The sequence below is a fragment of the Eleutherodactylus coqui genome, chromosome 5 (genome assembly GCF_035609145.1).
Source record: "Eleutherodactylus coqui strain aEleCoq1 chromosome 5, aEleCoq1.hap1, whole genome shotgun sequence".
In the NCBI taxonomy this organism is placed as follows: domain Eukaryota; kingdom Metazoa; phylum Chordata; class Amphibia; order Anura; family Eleutherodactylidae; genus Eleutherodactylus; species Eleutherodactylus coqui.
Window position 1 is genome coordinate 17,678,891 of NC_089841.1, and position 18,242 is coordinate 17,697,132.

An 18,242-nucleotide genomic window follows, 5' to 3' on the forward strand; every position below is an offset into this window, starting at 1 on the left:
AAAAAATGATAAACGAAGAAAGAAAGAAAGAGGAGACAGCTAGAGATGAGCGAACGTACTCGGTAAGGCCGATTTCGCAATCGAGCACCGCAATTTTCGAGTACTTCACTACTCGGGTGAAAAGTACTCGGGGGCGCTGTGGGTGAGCGGGGGGGTTGCAGAGGGGAGTGGGGGGAGAGGGAGAGAGAGAGGGCTCCCCCCTGTTCCATGCTGCCACACCCCGCCCCACAGCGCCCCCGAGTACTTTTCACCCGAGTAGTGAAGTACTTGAAAATCACGGTGCTCGATTGCGAAATCGGCCTTACCCAGTACGTTAGCTCATCTCTAGAGACAGCACATAACTTTGAGGTCACAACAGGTCTAAGTTTGTTTTTACATGTTTTTATTTTTTTTTTCCTTTGGTTATTTTTATTTTTTTGAAGAAAAAAATTATACAAAATGTGTATCGAGAGAATATCTACGCACTAATCCAGATGAAAACCAAGAATGATTGTTATAGGCCGCCTGCAGATGGGCGGGTCGGATCCGGTGGAGAGGATTCTCGCTGCGGGACCCGACCCGAGCGCCTGTAGAGAGCAGCGCGTACTCACCCGGGCCCCGCAGCTCCGGATCTTTCATGTGCCGGTTGCCGTGCAGCGGGCACATGCGCAGACCGGAGCCGGCGGCGGGTGAGTGATGTTTCTGTGCGGGGCTCTGCGAACCCCGCACAGAAATAGAACATGCCGTGGCCTCGGCAATCCTATGCAGGCTTCCAGAGGCGGAAATCCCACCGCGGAATTTCCACCCGTCTGCAGGCGGCCTAACTGATGTACTGCGAGATATGTGTCTCGGTTGCCTAATAAAAACATTATTTTTAAAAAATGTACCCCAGAACACCTACCAGCTCTCCCTCACATCTATAGGTTCTGAGCAAATAACCTAAAGTCTAAAGAAAGTATTGGTGAAGCACATATACTTTTTTAAATGCAAACTCTGATTAACAATTAGCAACAAACTTTGAGACGTAGTTATATATATATTAATATTTATGCACATAGTGGATATAAAGGTGTGTTGTCTGGATTTCATTTGCTTTGCTGGATTACGGATGTTTATTGGTAATTACATACATATATTATTCATCATATAGTGCTCTGAATTGATTTCACTTATTCATGTGTTTTTACTTGTGCTACTTACCAATAAAATAAGTTCTAAAAATAAGAAATTCTCCTTAAAGTTGGAGATTCACTGTTTTTCAGAAAAATTTCCCATATTCTAAACATTAAGATGGCTTCTCTCCTGTGTGAGTTCTTAGATGTTTTGTAAGTTCTGATTTAGAAGCAAAGCATTTCCCACATTCTAGACATGAAAATGGCTTCTCTCCTGTGTGAGTTCTCTGATGTGTATCATGATGAAATTTTTGAGTAAAACATTTCCCACATTCTGAACATGAAAACGGCTTCTCCCCTGTGTGAATTCTCTTATGCGCAACAAGAACTCCTTTCTCCACAAAACATTTCCCACATTCTGAACATGAAAACGGTTTTTCCCCTGTATGAGTTCTCTGATGTACAACAAGACCTAATTTCACTCTAAAACATTTCCCACATTCTAAACATGAAAATGGCTTCTCCCCAGTGTGAATTCTTTGATGTCTTGCAAGGTCTGATTTAACAGAAAAGCATTTCCCACATTCTGAACATGAAAAACGCTTCTCACCTGTATGAGTTCTCTCATGTACAACAAGACCTATTTTATCTCTAAAACATTTCCCACATTTTGAACAAGAAAATGGTTTCTCCCCTGTGTGAATCCTCTTATGCACAATAAGAACTGCTTTTTCCACAAAACATTTCCCACATTCTGAACATGAAAACCGTTTCTCTCCTGTATGAGTTCTCTGATGTACAACAAGACCTGATTTATCTCTAAAATATTTCCCACATTCTGAACATATAAATGGCTTCTCCCCAGTGTGAATTCTTTGATGTCTAGCAACGTCTGATTTAACAGAAAAACATTTTCCACATTCTAAACATGAAAACGGCTTCTCCCCTGTGTGAGATCTCTGATGTACAACAAGACCTGTTTTATCTCTAAAACATTTCCCACATTTTGAACATGAAAATGGCTTTTCCCCTGTGTGAATTCTTAAATGTCTGGCAAGCTCTGCTTTAACTGAAAAACATTTTTCACATGCCGAGCATGAAAACGGCTTCTCTCCTGTGTGAATTCTCTGATGTGTAACAAGATAAAAGTTATGGGTAAAACATTTCCCACATTGTGGACATGAAAACGGCTTCTCTCCTGTGTGAGTTCTTTGATGTCTAACAAGATTTTCTTTCCGATTAAAACATTTAGCACATTCTGAACATGAAAATGGCTTTTCCCCCGTGTGAATTTTTTGATGCACAATGAGATTTGCTTTCTCTCTAAAACATTTCCCACATTCTGTACATGAAAACATATTCTGCCCTGTGCGAGTTCCCTGAAGTTCTCCCCTTCTTTGACTTTTCTTCTGCTTATCAGCCTGTGATGAATCAGAAGATGTAACCTGTATAGGAGGATCAGATGATGGATCTTTGCTGTGAAGGGCTGAGGTAATATCTATGATAATGACAGGTTCTTCATATGTATCCTCGGTGACACCACAATCTTCTGCAGCTACCAGACATCCCTCTGACCTCCCGATACTGTATTCTTGCAAGAAAAAAAAAGCAGATTTTTTTTAAATACTAAAACTTTACAAATTATACAGAAATGTTATAAAATATCAGTATCAATTACAAGTTATGTAGTAAAGGGGTACTTTTACACAGGCCGAGAGTTACCCAGAACAATCTCTCAAAATAGCCATTATGGGCATCTGGTGGCCCATGTAACTGTGGGTTCTGACATGGCAAGTGAGCTAACCTAAAAACCAAGCAACTGCTGGTCCATGAAAATATCAATGATAGCAGGAATGGATGAACACTCATAAAACATGTATAAAACTTGGTGTATAAAAGATACATAAAATTTATACAATGGAGTCAAGTAAAATCGAATAGAAATAAAAGGAAACCATTATAAAAACATGTAAAACTTTTAAAATAACCATTAGTAAAGTAAATAAAGACAATGAGGCTCGAGGAAAGGAATCATAGGTACATAAAACCAAAATGTGGAATAAAAATAATACAATGGTAGCTGAATAGCTATTCTATCCCGGACGGAGCAGGATGAATTGGGAGAAACAAAATGTTTATTTTAAAAATATTTCTTAAAAAGGAGAATTTGGACTATGAGATGTCTGGATACGTCTCCAAAACCTCATTAAGGCCACTTGGCACTAGTAACTGGCAGCAAAGTCCTCCACGACTCTCGAATTCCTATGATGGGTAGATCAGCAAGTGGTCAGAAGGCCACTATATATAAATTGTGATATTGCCACCTCACCTCTCCCAAATCTCCTCGGCCATCTTCCATGCAAATTATATCCATAAATCACTGATAAAACTATTATACTATATCCATAAACTATTGTGCTATATGGCACTGGCGTCACGAAATACTACATTATCTACAACGCCATAACATTTCTTGGGCTCTGCTGCAGACAGTACTACCTGAAGAGCTGTGGTGATAGCTGATGTGACAGCATTTTATTTCATATACCACTCTTCTCATCATCCAAGCTATCATCCCACACACTAAGTGCCTGAGCACGACAGATTTTTTTAGTGGAGCCATTTTGCCATTTTAACACTTCAAAATTTGCAACTGATATTTTGTCTACTGTTTGCATTGTCTGTCTGTGGCTGCATATAACCATGGTTTATTCCAGCGACAATGAGCAGACCAGTGGTACTTGGTCCGCCACTACTGCTCCACCTCCCATTATGCCTCTCACCATGCTATGCTATTTAGTAGCCCAATGGTGACAACGTTATGGTGGTGAATTGCATAGGCTATGCAAATTTAAATAGGAGATGAAAGCCATGTATCATTTATGCCCCATTACTAATGAGCAAAAAGGAGAAATGCTAGTTGGCCAGTTAGAGGAAGCTGCAGCAAGAGAAGTTAAGTGTTGGCCCAGGGACCAAAAGAAGACTGTGGATCAAATATTCAACAGACTTCAAAGCATTTTTGAAATTTAGACGTCATCTGGAATTAAGAAACAGTTCTTTAACAAGAAACAAAAGGCAGACGAGTCCCTTAGGGAATATGCCCTCTCTGCAGGACAGTATGAAAGCCATGCTCCATGCGGATACCAGAGAAGCAACCAATGCAGATCAAATGCTCTGTGAGCAATTTATAGAGGGTGCAGTTACGGAGCATCTAAGGAGACAGCTAGAAATATTACATAGAAAATGCAGATACCTCTTTACTGGATTTCAAGGAACTTGCCATCAAAGAATTAGGCCAAAAGAATCAGAGCAATACCGAAGAGAACTTGGAAGCCACATTCCATGTCCTTGGAGACAAACCATTCAAAAGTGTACTTGCGGTACAGAAGGGTCAGTTGCAGACCGCCACAACTGACCTGCTGAGTAAGATGCAGAGAAACATGGCGAGATGGTTCATAGTTTGTCAACTTTGTGCCAGAAGATAGTAGAGCTAGAAGCCAAGACTAATTCCTGGCCTGGAAAGTTGGAAAACAATACTCCTCAGAAACTATGTGCTCCTCCAGCTGAACATTGGCCTGAAGACACACGATAGCCCCGGACAAGTTGTTTGTAAGCACTGTCACAAAAGAGGACATGTAGAGCGCAATTGTTGGTAGTTTAAACAGTTTTCCCCTAAGGCAAAAGAACTGCCCCTCGGGTGGACAAAGAATATTTCCTGAAAATACAAAGTGATTAACACAATATGTGGGACTCTGTTCCGAAATGACTGTTTACTTTGACAGAGTGCCTTTGCTAAGTTTGTTGTATACCAAATCGCAGGTCACCACAATATGCAAAGCCACGTTTGAGCAATACTGGAATACAGATATACTGATCCAGCCACCAGAACAATTACAAGACGACATCATTGCCACCCATGGTAAACCCCTTGTGAGATATTGGAAAGCAACTGTGCATGCAGGAAGAGTCAAATTATCACGACAAGGAATCTTAGTCGTAGATGTGAAAGAGAGAAATGCCCCTGCAGTAATACTGGGAGTGAATGTGCTATGAAACTACAAGGATGAAATGGTGGATGTGCTACAGAAATCTACACCTTCCACTTTTTAAGCTTGGCAACAAGCCCTACAAAAAGCCATTAACCCCTTGAGTGGTGGGTTTCCTACCACCCTGTCGTGCCCACCAGGGCAGGTTTTTTTAAATGGTCTAATCATTGAATTTCAACTAATTTTGCAGTTGCGTCTCAAGAGCCATAACTTTTTCATTTTTCCATTGACATGGCCATATGAGGGCTTGTTTTTTGCGGGACAAGTTGTGATTTTTTAAACAGGGGGGGAGGAAAAAAAGAAAAAAAAGGGGCCATGTCATTAAGGGGTTAAATAATGTATTAACTTCCTTCTCTGGGTCATTACGACGCATGGATACCACATGCGTGATTGTATTTTTGATTTTTTTTACAAAGTAAAGGGAGACAAGTGTTTTTATAATTTTTTTAATAATTTTTTTCCTTTTTTTTTTTTAATTTTTAAATTTTTTTTGTCCCTTTAGGGGACTGCCACAGGGACCCATCAGGACCCCCTGATCACATTCCGGGGGTCCGATGGTGACAGCCCTTAGCATGCTGCAGTGACAGCCCTTTACATGCTGCAGTCACAGACTGCCGCATGTAAAGGGTTAACACAGCAGAGATCGGAGGTTTTCTCTGATCTCTGCTGTAAGAGCAAGTACCTAGCTGTCCTCTCACAGCCAAGCACCAAGCTCTCCCTGCCACAGAGACCATCGGCTTGCTTCTGACAAGCCGATGGTCTCTATGGCAACCTGTAAACAAAGCAGGAGATTGCCAGCATATCGGCAATATCTTCTGCTTCTGTTGTTCAAAGCCCTTGCTTTGTTCTCTGTGGGTCTGTGCAGGCAGAACACAATGTCACAGCTTGTGGCATTGTGCTCTGCAGCTCCCATAGTGATACATAGCCCAGAAATCTTCCGGGCTGTATCGCTATGGGCAGTGGAGCATGTCCCGGAAAATTTCCGGGCGTGCCACTCAAGGGGTTAAAGCACTGTGAACCCAGCAGAGGTTTACCAATGTCAGAGGGCAAATAAGTTGAACTTCATTCTCCAATTAAGGAGAGATACCGGCCCATTTCACTAGTCGTGTATCAACCAGTCAAGGAAATGATCCATGAGATGAAAGAGGTCCGAGTCATTCAAGAGAGTCACGGTCCATGGGCAACACCTTTAGTACTCGTGAAAAAGAGGGATAGAAGCTTAAGATTCTGTGTAGATTACTGAACATTCAACAATATAACTCAAAGATGGCTATTCATTACCACAAATTGAGGAGTCATTAAGAGCATTAGGTTCCACTGCATATTTCTCTACATTAGACTTAAAGGGGTTGTCCCGCGTCAGCAAGTGGGGTTATACACTTCTGTATGGCCATATTAATGCACTTTGTAATGTACATTGTGCATTAATTATGAGCCATACAGAAGTTATAAGAAGTTTTTCACTTACCTGCTCCGTTGCTAGCGTCCTCGTTTCCATGGAGCCCGCCTAATTTTCGGCGTCTAATGGCCAAATTAGCCGCGCTTGCGCAGTCCGGGTCTTCTTCTTTTCTCAATGGGGCCGCTCGTGCAGGATGCCGGCTCCGTGTAGCTCCGCCCCGTCACGTGCCGATTCCAGCCAATCAGGAGGCTGGAATCGGCAATGTACCGCACAGAAGCCCTGCGGTCCACCGAGGGAGAAGATCCCGGCGGCCATCTTCAGCAGGTAAGTAAGAAGTCACCGGAGTGCGGGGATTCAGGTAAGCGCTGTCCGGTGTTCTTTTTTAGCCCCTGCATCGGGGTTGTCTCGCGCCGAACGGGGGGGGGGGGGGGGGGTGTTGAGAAAAAAAAAACCCGTTTCGGCGCGGGACAACCCCTTTAACAAGTGGTTACTGGCAAGTACCCACCCATTGCCAAGGAAAATAAAGAAAAAAAGCCATTCACTAGCCCGATGAGACTCTTTGAATTCAATAGTATGCCCACCAGACACTGTAATGCTCCTGGCTTATTTCAACACCTCAATGTTTCGGGCATAAAAACTTTAAAATTGTGCTTCTCTATTTAGATGATATAATCATCCATTCTAAAACATATGAAGATAATTTGCAACCTCCAGCAGAAGTGTTCGAAAGCCTCATCAAAACACGATTTAAAAATCGCACCATCCAAGTGTCACCGAAGGGACAAAAGGTTTCAATAACGACTTGTAAAAAACCCTATATACCCTCCAAGTAGCTGGCAATTCAAGTTCATAGGCCAGCTGATTTACTACCCACTCAATGACAAAGGGACCCACGTAATGTGGCGCCAGTTTCAAGGACGGAACCTTCAATTTGAGATTTCTAGACAACAAATACACCTTCTGTCCCACCCTGTGTGGTTCAGACACCGACAGACTCTTCCCACTACGCAACTACATACGAGCCCCCGTTGCTTCCAGATTCTTCTGTACCTCTCTCCATACACCCTGCAGCGCATCTGTGGCGACATCAGCTGCAGGACAGGCAGACGGTGCAGAAATAGCTGTAAGGAAGCGAGGATGCTGACCATATACGCAACAGAATGGAGACACCCCAGTGGAAGAACAAGTATGGTTGTATAGCGCAAACTCTGCCAGCGGCAGGAATTCTGCCCACTGATGAGCCTTTTCGCTAGCAAACAACCGTAAATATTGCACTAAATCCTGGTTCTTCCGCTCAGTCTGACCATTAGTTTGCGGGTGGAATGCTGATGAAAAGGAAAGCGACATTCCCAGGTTCCTACAGAAGGCTCGCCAGAATTGCGCAACAAACTGAACCACGCGATCAGATACGATGTTCCCGGGAACCCCATGTAGACGAATGATTTCTTTTACAAAAATCTTGGAAAATTCTATCGTGGTAGGTAACTTCTCTAGCGCCACGAAATGAGCCATTTTTGAGAAGCAGTCCACAACAACCAGGATGGTGGTGAACTTCTGAGATTTAGGTAGATCGGTAATAAAATCTACCGATAAATGCGTTCACCGGCGAGAAGGCACCAGTAACGGTCTCAAAGGCCCCGCCGGCTGACATCGCCAACTTTTACTGTGTGCACAGACAGAGCATCCTTTAACAAAGTTACGGATCTCCCGAGACATGCCTGGCAACCAGTAGTGTCTAGGACAAAGATCCAGAGTCCCCTGAACTCCCAGATGACCTGCGAGCACAGATGAGTGACACTCTTCAATGGCCCTGAGACGCAAAGTCTCTGGTACAAATCATCTGCCCTCCGGCACCCCCGAGGGAGCGTCCTGCTGATAATTTTGTAGGCGAGGGACGAGATCAGATTCTACAGCTGCCACCACCACCCCAGGTGACAAGATATTCTCGGGAGCCACTGTCTCACTTTCCGGCAAACCGAAACTCTGTGAGAGGATGTCCACCTTCACGTTCTTCTCCTCTGGAATATAAGTAATGATGAAGTTAAACCTGGTGAAAAACAATGCCCACCTGGCTTGACGAGCTGTGAGTCTCAGCGTTGGCAAGATATACCAAGTTTTTATGATCAGTATATACAGTAATGGGATGCCTTGCCCCCTCTATATTGTGACGCCACTATTCTAGAGACCACTTAATCACAAATAACTCACGATTACCCACGTCGTAGTTCTGTTCCGCCGAGAAGAACGCGCATGGGCAATACCCAGCTCTCCCACTGATTTCCTGAGACAATACAGCCCCCGCCCCCACCTCAGATGCATTAACCTCAATGAAGAACGGTCGCCATGCATCAGGCTGTACTAGTACCGGGGCGGCAGTAAATGCCCTTTTGAGATGACTGAAAGCCTCTAGGGCTTCTGGCAACCATCTTACAAAGTCGGCCCCCTTCTTGGTAAGATCGGTCAGGGGTTGCGCAATAACTGAATAATTCTTAATGAATTTACGGTAAAAATTTGCGAACCCTAGGAACCACTGGAGAGCTTTCAGGTTATCCGGTCCGACCCATTGGGAGATTGCTGCCACTTTATCAGACTCCATTTGAATCTCCGTGGGTGAAATCACATAACCAAGGAAGGACACTTGTTTAGTACCAAAATTGCATTTCTCCAACTTGACAAAAAGTTACTCACGCAAACGGGCCAGAACCAGCCTCAGGTGCCGCACATGTGAATCCCAGTCTGGGGAGTACACCAGAATGTCATAGAGATATATGACCAAGAATATCCCCAGGAAGTCGTGGAAGACTGCGTTTATAAAACCCTGGAACACAGCGGGGGCATTACAAAGTCCGAAGGGCAGGACTAGACATTTGAAATGTCCTAACGGGGTGTTGAATGCAGTCTTCCACTCATCTCCCTGTCGGATGCAATTTAAATTCTACGCCCTCCTTAAGTCCAATTTGGAAAACCAGTGGGCCCCTACCACCTGATTCAATAAGTCAGGAATCAAGGGCAAGGAGCACTGGTTCTTCGCAGTAATTTTATTCAAAGCCCGATAATCCACACAAGGCCTCAATGTCCCACCCTTCTTCTCTACAAAGAGGAGACCTGCCCCGGCAGAGGAAATGGACGGCCTGATGTGTCGTTTGTCCAGAGACTCTGAGATGTAGGACTTAAGGGCTTCATGCTCCCTCCCCAACAAATTAAAAATGGCTCCCCTTGGGATCGGACTGTCGGAGATCAAATTAATACCACATTCACACTCCCTATGGGGAGGCAAAGTCTCAGACAGTTTCTTGGAAAATACGTCATGGAAATAAAACAAATACTCGGGGATAAATATGGCATCTGCTGAACACATGGATATAGTAGCTAAGTGACTATGACAGGACAACCCCAATGTGTCAATTCCCGAGTGGACCAATCAAATCGGGGATTATGCAGTGCCAACCAGGGCATACCCAGTACTACATCAGCAGACATCCTCTCCATTACTAAGAATGACAGATTCTCAGAATGGAGAACACCCACAATGAACTGTACCATGGGAGTCCTCCACTGGACAACACCCGCAGACAGAGGGGTGGAATCAATGCTAGTAAAGCATATGGGCGTCTCCAATGCCGAGAACTCAGCCATCAGGGGTCTGACAAAGCTTAGACTAACCAAATTAGCGGCAGCACCCGAATCAATAAAAGCCTGACCGGACCGAGTGAAATTCCGGAAGCCAATATGACAGGGCACCCACAACTTAGGGAGTACCTGTGATCCTAGGCGACCCTGTCGACAGTCACCTAGGATCTGAAGTTTTCCGCCGGTTCAGGCTGATGCTGCATCTGCTTCTGAGGACAGGTTGCTACACAATGTACGGCTTTCCCACAATAGAGACAGAAATGCTGCGTGATTCGGAACAGTCGTCAATCCTCGGGACTTAGCTGGTCCACTTCCATAGGCTCAGCACCAGAAGTTGGCCTGGGAGAAGAGGGAGCAGGTCTGCCGGATTCCCTAACTTTGTGGGCCTGACGTTCCTCTTTTCTAGATATCAGCCTTCTGTCAGCCTTGACTGCCAAGTCCATCGCCCCATTGAGTGTCAAGGGAGCAGGATGCGAAATGAGTAGATCCTTGACAGCGTCAGAAAGACCCAACAAAAAAACATCCTTAAAGGGGTTTTGTCATTTAAAAAAAATTATCTAAACTTACCTATTCCTTCCCTGTCTGTCTTCTTATCACATCTTCTCCTGGTTGAGCTTCTCCAGTGCCCCAGGCCAGCTCACTGCAGGCAGGGACCATCTTGTTATGAGGGCTGCTTATCTCAAATACCTTCCGGCTGGGTCAGTGAAGGTCACATCCCTGTGCTGTAGCTTCACTACCTAGGAAGGAATTGTAATCTATTTCAGAGATAGCTGTCTTGAACAATCTCTGAAGAAGATAGGCAGTCACCCTGCTGGCCTGTGAGCTGTGACGTAATGTTCATTGGTTGGCAGGCAGAAGAAGGCAGAAGACTGCCAACCAAATGTACGTAACCTCACAGGAAGGAGAGAAATCAGGCAGCTGGAGGTGAAGTGACCCCCCCCCCCGGACTGCAGGAGACAGGAGAAGATAGTGGAGGTGAAGATCTGGTAAGTTGATTGATGGGGGAGGAATAGGTAAGTATAGAATTTTTCTTTTTTAGTGACAGAATCCCTTTAAGTGCACTATCGTTCCAAGAGGTTGCACCAGCATACTGTCTAAATTTAGAGCAATAGTCCTCTACCCACTACTCCTCCTGACGAAGGGACATGAGATGAGATACCGCCAACCCCGCATGGTCCGGCTCATCAAAAATACCTCCACTTTCCCGAAAAAACAAATCAACTGACTACAGGCAAGCCGAACTCTCAGGTAAGGAGTAGGCCCATGTCTGGGGGGAACCCCCGAAATAAGGACATAATCAATACCTCTTTCTGGAACTCTGAGCCGGATGAGCGGGGCCGCATCCGGAAGTACAATCACATGCCTGCTGAAAAACAAAAAACTTGCTCCTCTCCCCTGAAAACACATCCGGAAGAGGACACTTGGGCTCAGGAATGGAAGGAGCAGCAGAAACATACACTGACTCCCGCTGCTCCTGGGCCACCATACGACCAGACAGGTCTTGGATCAAGACCACTAAATCCTGCAGCTGAATTGCGAGGGTACTCATGGCCTCCATTGGAGAGTAAAAACAAAACCCGCTGGGCAATTTTAAGGGCCAGTTATCATGTTACAGTAATCTACCCTGGATACGCCAGCCCGGGTTGCCCTGGATCATACCCGCAAGCCCTGTCCCTGCCTACTTGCCTCCACTCCTGGCTAACCCCAGGCGGGAAACTGGGCGGCAGTCCCCATGCTATCTAGGGACTGAGAGGGAGCGCTGGAGTACCTAGATGAAATGGGTAGACTACCGACAGGACAGGCAGATGAAAAAAAAAAAGCACGAAACACTACTGATAGTATCGAGGCAGATGGAACAACCTGGCTGATGGTAACAAAATAGCAGACAAGCTGACAGAGCCAGGAGACCTACAGATGCAGACTAGCTAGCAATCTAAGGGAAACCAATAACTGGCAGTGATTGCAGTCACTGTCAGACTTTTAAACAGAAGCCTCCGCCCAGAGGCAGAGAGAGGGAGATGGCCAACTCCACCTAACACATCAAAAGGGAGCTCGTGCATGGCAGCTGCACTCCCAGGTGCGCGCGCACGGCACCGCCAGCCACAGGCACCCGCGCCCCCGGCAGCCAGACCACAAGTCAGGGGGACGCGCCCTGACCGCGGGATCCAGCACACTGCCGCCTCGGGAGGAGCCATAACCGCCGCATGGTAACAGGTATCCTGCGGCATATCGGTCCACATTTGCTGTCTCTGATGCAAACTCATAAGCTATTTAAGCTGGCATCCCAGAAGTGTGGCAATGATGTAGAGTTATTACGTGTGGCTAAATATTATCCTGCTTGAAAATACCTCTTAGAAGCCCTGCCACAAGAGGCAACACATGTAGCTGAAGGATGTTCAACCACTCCGCAGCAATGGCAGGATTCTGGCGCTCTTCTAGGTTTCCAGACACAAACACATCTGTCCTCTATGCCAAACTAAACCTAGATTCATTGCTGTAGACAACCCGGTTCCACTCTATAACAGTCCAGATTGATTATTTGCTGCACCACTGTCACCACTGCTCAAACCTCCAGCACTCCAGTCGGCAGCTCTCTCCACTATGCCATTCAGTACTTGGACAGTTATTGAAACCTATCGTTGTTCTATATTCCTCCTGATCTATTCCCTGCATCTCTGTCCTGTCCCCACCCTGCCACTAATTGTAACTTTCTATGAAAGCCTGGCCCTGCCACTCCCTCCTTGCTTGACTATTCTGTTTCACAGCACTATTTGGTCAATCTCCACGTTACCAGCTCCTCCACTATTTCTGCAATATTACCAGAGAATGACTTCCGCTTCCATCTGACTACGCTTTCCGCCTCACCAACTGTTCACTGCAACTGTAACTACTTAATAACGACTCCTGGCTTCCATCTGACTATGCTTTCCACTTCATCCATTATACTGCACCTATGACTACCTTCTGACGACCTCCAGTTTCCTCTTGACTACTCTCCAGTCCTGCATGGATACTACATCCCCGGCTCCTTTCCAGTACCAGTGATACATTACAACCATTGCAAATGGAGGCACTGGTGGGTATCAAAGGTGGTGCATCTAATGGGTGCCCTGAGGCCAAATGTCTTTTGGACAAGGACTTGGAAGTGTTTCAGACAGACACAGAGGCCTGTAATTATGGTGCCACCTATCTTTGCATGGGAGCAATGAAACAGTTGGACCTAAGAAAGGTAATGCAGACGGCACTACTCCATTGTACCAGTTAAGGTGGGACTCAACAAAGAAATGCCAGCCACGGAAGGAGCCTGGATCCAGAGACTCCAAATAGCACTGAGAAAGAAGTAAATCCATGGCAGCAGAGAAGATGCAGTAAAAGTCCAACGTTTTATTCCTCAATATCACCCATGCAACGTTTCGATCTGTTGCCAGATCTTTGTCAATGCTATCATAATGTGGGGATGTTTTTGATTTCATGTGTTTTTCTTCCTTGTATGACTTTTTCCATGTTTAATTATATATAGCATGGCAACTATTGGGGCTTTGTGGCATCAATACGTAGTTGAACTCTCTTGTGTTAGAATATTTCCTATATAGGAACAGTGTATAAGGCTGAAAAGAGACACATGTCCATCCAGTTCAGCCCATTATCCCCCAATGTTGATCCAGAGGAAGGCAAAAAAACACAATGTAGAAGTAGAAGCCAATTATCCCAATTTAAGGGGAAAAAAATCCTTTCTGACTCCAATCTGGCAATCTGAACAATCCCTGGACCACCAATCCCTCTGAGTAATCAGTGATATAACATAATATTGAATCGCTCAAGAAAGACATCCAGGCCCCTCTTGTATTCTTATTGAATTCGCCATCACCAGGTCCTCAGGCAGAGAGTTCCACAGTCTCACTGCTCTTACAGTAAAGAACCCCCTTCTATGTCGGTGTATAAACCTTCTTTCCTCTAGGCGTAGAGAGGTGCCCTCTTATTACAGTCACAGTCTTGGGTATAAATAGATGACGGAAGAGATCTCTGTACTGTCCCCTGATATACCGTGTTTCTCCAAAAATAAGACACTGTCCTATATTATTTTTCCCCCAAAAAAGGGTACCGTGTCTTATTTTCGGGAGGGGGCTTATACTTACCTGGTCCGGATGGTCCGTGGTGTCCCAATGGTCTCCGGCGGCGCTGCGGCAAGTGTCCTCCCCGCCTGCCTGCTCAACTTCTTTCTGGCAACAGGGCTTTGAATACCCCACCTCCAGCAAAGCGAGCACTGTGATTGCCTAATCACAGCGCCAGCAGCCAATTACAGCCGGTGCTCGATTTGCCAATCACAGCCATTCAATGATGCCATTCACTGAATGGCTGTGATTGGCTCATCAAGCGCCAGCTTTGATTAGCAGATGGAGCTGAGATTAGCCAATCACAGGGCTCGCTCTGCTGGAGGCGGGGGTATTCAAAGCCCCGTCACCAGCAGAAACTGAGCAGGCAGACGGGGAGGACTCAGCCGTTTGCCACAGCGCCACCGGGACCATTGGGATGCCGCGGACCAGGTGAGTATTGATTTTTTTTAATTTCGGGGGGACCTCAGCTAGGTCCTATTTTGGGGGGAGGCCTTATATTTCAAACATTCCCCAAAAACTTGATAAGTCTTACTATCGGGGTAGGACCTATTTTCTGGGGAACGTGGTATGTATACATAGTTATTAGAGTGCCCCCTAGCTTCAGTCCTGGCTATAACTTGATGCTGGGAGAGATCTCTATATTGTCCCCTGATATATCTATACATAGTTATTAGAACCTCCTAGTTACAGTCCTGGGTATAACTAGATGATGGGAGAGATCTCTGTACTGTCCCCTGATATATCTATACATATTTATTGGAGTGCCGCCTAGTTACAGTCCTGGGTATAACTAGATGTTGGGAGAGATCTCTGTGCTGTCCCCTGATATATCTATACATAGTTATTAGAGTGCCCCTTAGTTACAGTCTTGGGTATAACTAGATGCTGGGAGAGATCTCTGTGCTGTCCCCTGATATATCTATACATACACTACCGTTCAAAAGTTTGGGGTCACATTGAAATGTCCTTATTTTTGAAGGAAAAGCACTGTACTTTTCAATGAAGATAACTTTAAACTAGTCCTAACTTTAAACAAATGCACTCTATACATTGCTAATGTGGTAAATGACTATTCTAGCTGCAAATGTCTGGTTTTTTTGTGCAATATCTACAAAGGTGAATAGAGGCCCATTTCCAGCAACTATCACTCCAGTGTTCTAATGGTACAATGTGTTTGCTCATTGGCTCAGAAGGCTAATTGATGATTAGAAAACCCTTGTGCAATCATGTTCACACATCTGAAAACAGTCTAGCTCGTTACAGAAGCTACAAAACTGACCTTCCTGTGAGCAGATTGAGTTTCTGGAGCATCACATTTGTGGGGTCAATTAAACGCTCAAAATGGCCAGAAAAAGAGAACTTTCATCTGAAACTCGACAGTCTATTCTTGTTCTTAGAAATGAAGGCTATTCCATGCGAGAAATTGCTAAGAAATTGAAGATTTCCTACAACGGTGTGTACTACTCCCTTCAGAGGACAGCACAAACAGGCTCTAACCAGAGTAGAAAAAGAAGTGGGAGGCCGCGTTGCACAACTAAGCAAGAAGATAAGCACATTAGAGTCTCTAGTTTGAGAAACAGACGCCTCACAGGTACCCAACTGGCATCTTCATTAAATAGTACCCGCAAAACACCAGTGTCAACATCTACAGTGAAGAGGCGGCTGCGGGATTTTGGGCTTCAGGGCAGAGTGGCAAAGAAAAAGCCATATCTGAGACTGGCCAATAAAAGAAAAAGATTAAGATGGGCAAAAGAACACAGACATTGGACAGAGGAAGACTGGAAAAAAGTGTTGTGGACGGATGAATCCAAGTTTGAGGTGTTTGGATCACAAAGAAGAACGTTTGTGAGACGCAGAACAAATGAAAAGATGCTGGAAGAATGCCTGACGCCATCTGTTAAGCATGGTGGAGGTAATGTGATGGTCTGGGGTTGCTTTGGTGCTGGTAAGGTGGGAGATTTGTACAGGGTAAAAGGGATTCTGAATAAGGAAGGCTATCACTCCATTTTGCAACGCCATGCCATACCCAGTGGACAGCGCTTGATTGGAACCAATTTCATCCTACAACAGGACAATGACCCTAAACACACCTCCAAATTGTGCAAGAACTATTTACAGCAGAAGCAGGCAGCTGGTATTCTATCGGTAATGGAGTGGCCAGCGCAGTCACCAGGTCTGAACCCCATTGAGCTGTTGTGGGAGCAGCTTGACCGTATGGTACGCCAGAAGTGCCCATCCAACCAATCCAACTTGTGGGAGATGCTTCTAGAAGCGTGGGGTGCAATTTCACAAGCTTACCTCAACAAATTAACAGCTAGAATGTCAAAGGTGTGCAATGCTGTAATTGCTGCAAAAGGAGGATTCTTTGACGAAAGCAAAGTTTGATGTAAAAACAATGTTATTTCAAATACAAATCATTATTTCTAACCTTGTCAATGTCTTGACTCTATTTTCTATTCATTTCACAACGCATGGTGGTGAATAAGTGTGACTTTTCATGGAAAACACAAAATTGTTTGGGTGACCCCAAACTTTTGAACGGTAGTGTAGTTATTAGAGTGCCCCCTAGTTACAGTCCTGGGTATATCTAGATGATGGGAGATCTCTGTACTGTCCCCTGATATATGCATACATAGTTATTAGAGCGCCCCCTAATTACAGTTCTGGGTATAATAGATGATGGGAGATCTCTGTACTGTCCCCTGATACCTGCAGATCTCATAAAAGGTAAAAAACTTTCTGTCAATTACTAGATAATTGTCTCATACAACTTGTACAGGACCCGACTAGGGGGATGGCCATTTTCGACTTAACCCCTTAGTGACTAAGCCCTTTTGCGCCTTAAAGACCAGGCCAAAGTTTGGAAATCTGACATGTGTCACTTTAACATGGAATAACTCTATAAAGGTTTTTTTTTTTCTATAGCGCACATGAAAATTAGGATTTGCTCCCCAAAATGGATCCCCGTTTGTCCTTTCTTCTAAAACATACCCATTGTGGCCCTAATCTTATGTCCGTTTGTGTCAGTGGCTCTAAAAACAGACATTTTGCATGAAGGTGTTTCAGGCCCCATTGCCGACTTGTAGAGCCCTTGAGCGACCAAAACGATAGAGAACCCCAACAAATGACCCCGTTTTGGAAACTAGACCCCCTAATGAATTCATCTAGGGGTGTACTGCGTATTTTGACACTACAGGTTTTAAATAAATCTAAGAAAAGCAGAAGGAAAAAATTATGATTGTTATTTTTTTTAGCAATTATGTCATTTTAAAAACGGGTTTTTTTGTACCGCACACATAAGAATGAAGAATAAGAGTGATCACATGACCAGACACAGGTCACCGCGGCCCTCGGTCACTGCCCCAAGCTCTCGGCAGCCGAGAGCAAGGAGATTTGAAATTACCTGGGCCCTCCCTTTTGTGCTTGTGTCCACCATTTTGGCGACGGGCGCAGGCGTCAAAGCTGGGGAAAGGTCAGCGGATAAGGATCCCGTCTTAGGACATCGCCGCAGGCCTTGGGTAAGTAATTTCACTTCCCCTCACGGTTTGGATCCGTGACGGGAGGTGAAACTTTAGCTGTATTTTTACTTTTACGTGATTGCCGTTATCCATTAGATAACGGTGATCATGTGACCAATTACCACGTACTGCGGCTCCCTAGTGAGACCTCCAGGCTCTCGGCTACTTTTAGTGAGATTTTAAATCATCCCGGCAATCTGCGGCTTTTGCGCATGTGTCCACCATTTCACCTACCTTCACGGATATGATCCCCAAGGGAAGATAAAACAAACTTTTTTTTTTTTTTTCACACTTTAAAAACTTTTTTTTAACTTTTACATGATTGTTGTTATCCATTGGATAACAGCGATCATGTGACTGGGAACCGCATACAGCGGCTCTTGGTGAAAGCTCCCTGCTGCTGGTTACTCATACTAGCCAGGAACAGGGAGTTTTTAAACTTC

The 18,242-nt window shown here is 44.9% G+C and overlaps 1 protein-coding gene across 2 annotated transcripts in view; it reads right to left on the reverse strand.

Annotated features, from left to right (window-relative positions):
- Positions 1–421: 421 nt before the first annotated feature.
- Positions 422–18,242, reverse strand: part of LOC136629014 (oocyte zinc finger protein XlCOF6-like) — a 30,164-nt gene continuing 12,343 nt past the window's right edge. For both annotated transcript variants that reach the window (XM_066605123.1, XM_066605122.1), the window contains exon 5: positions 422–2,682. In XM_066605123.1, the coding sequence (XP_066461220.1) occupies positions 1,265–2,682 (1,418 nt within the window). In that variant the 3' untranslated portion in view covers positions 422–1,264. The remainder of the gene's footprint in view (positions 2,683–18,242) is intronic.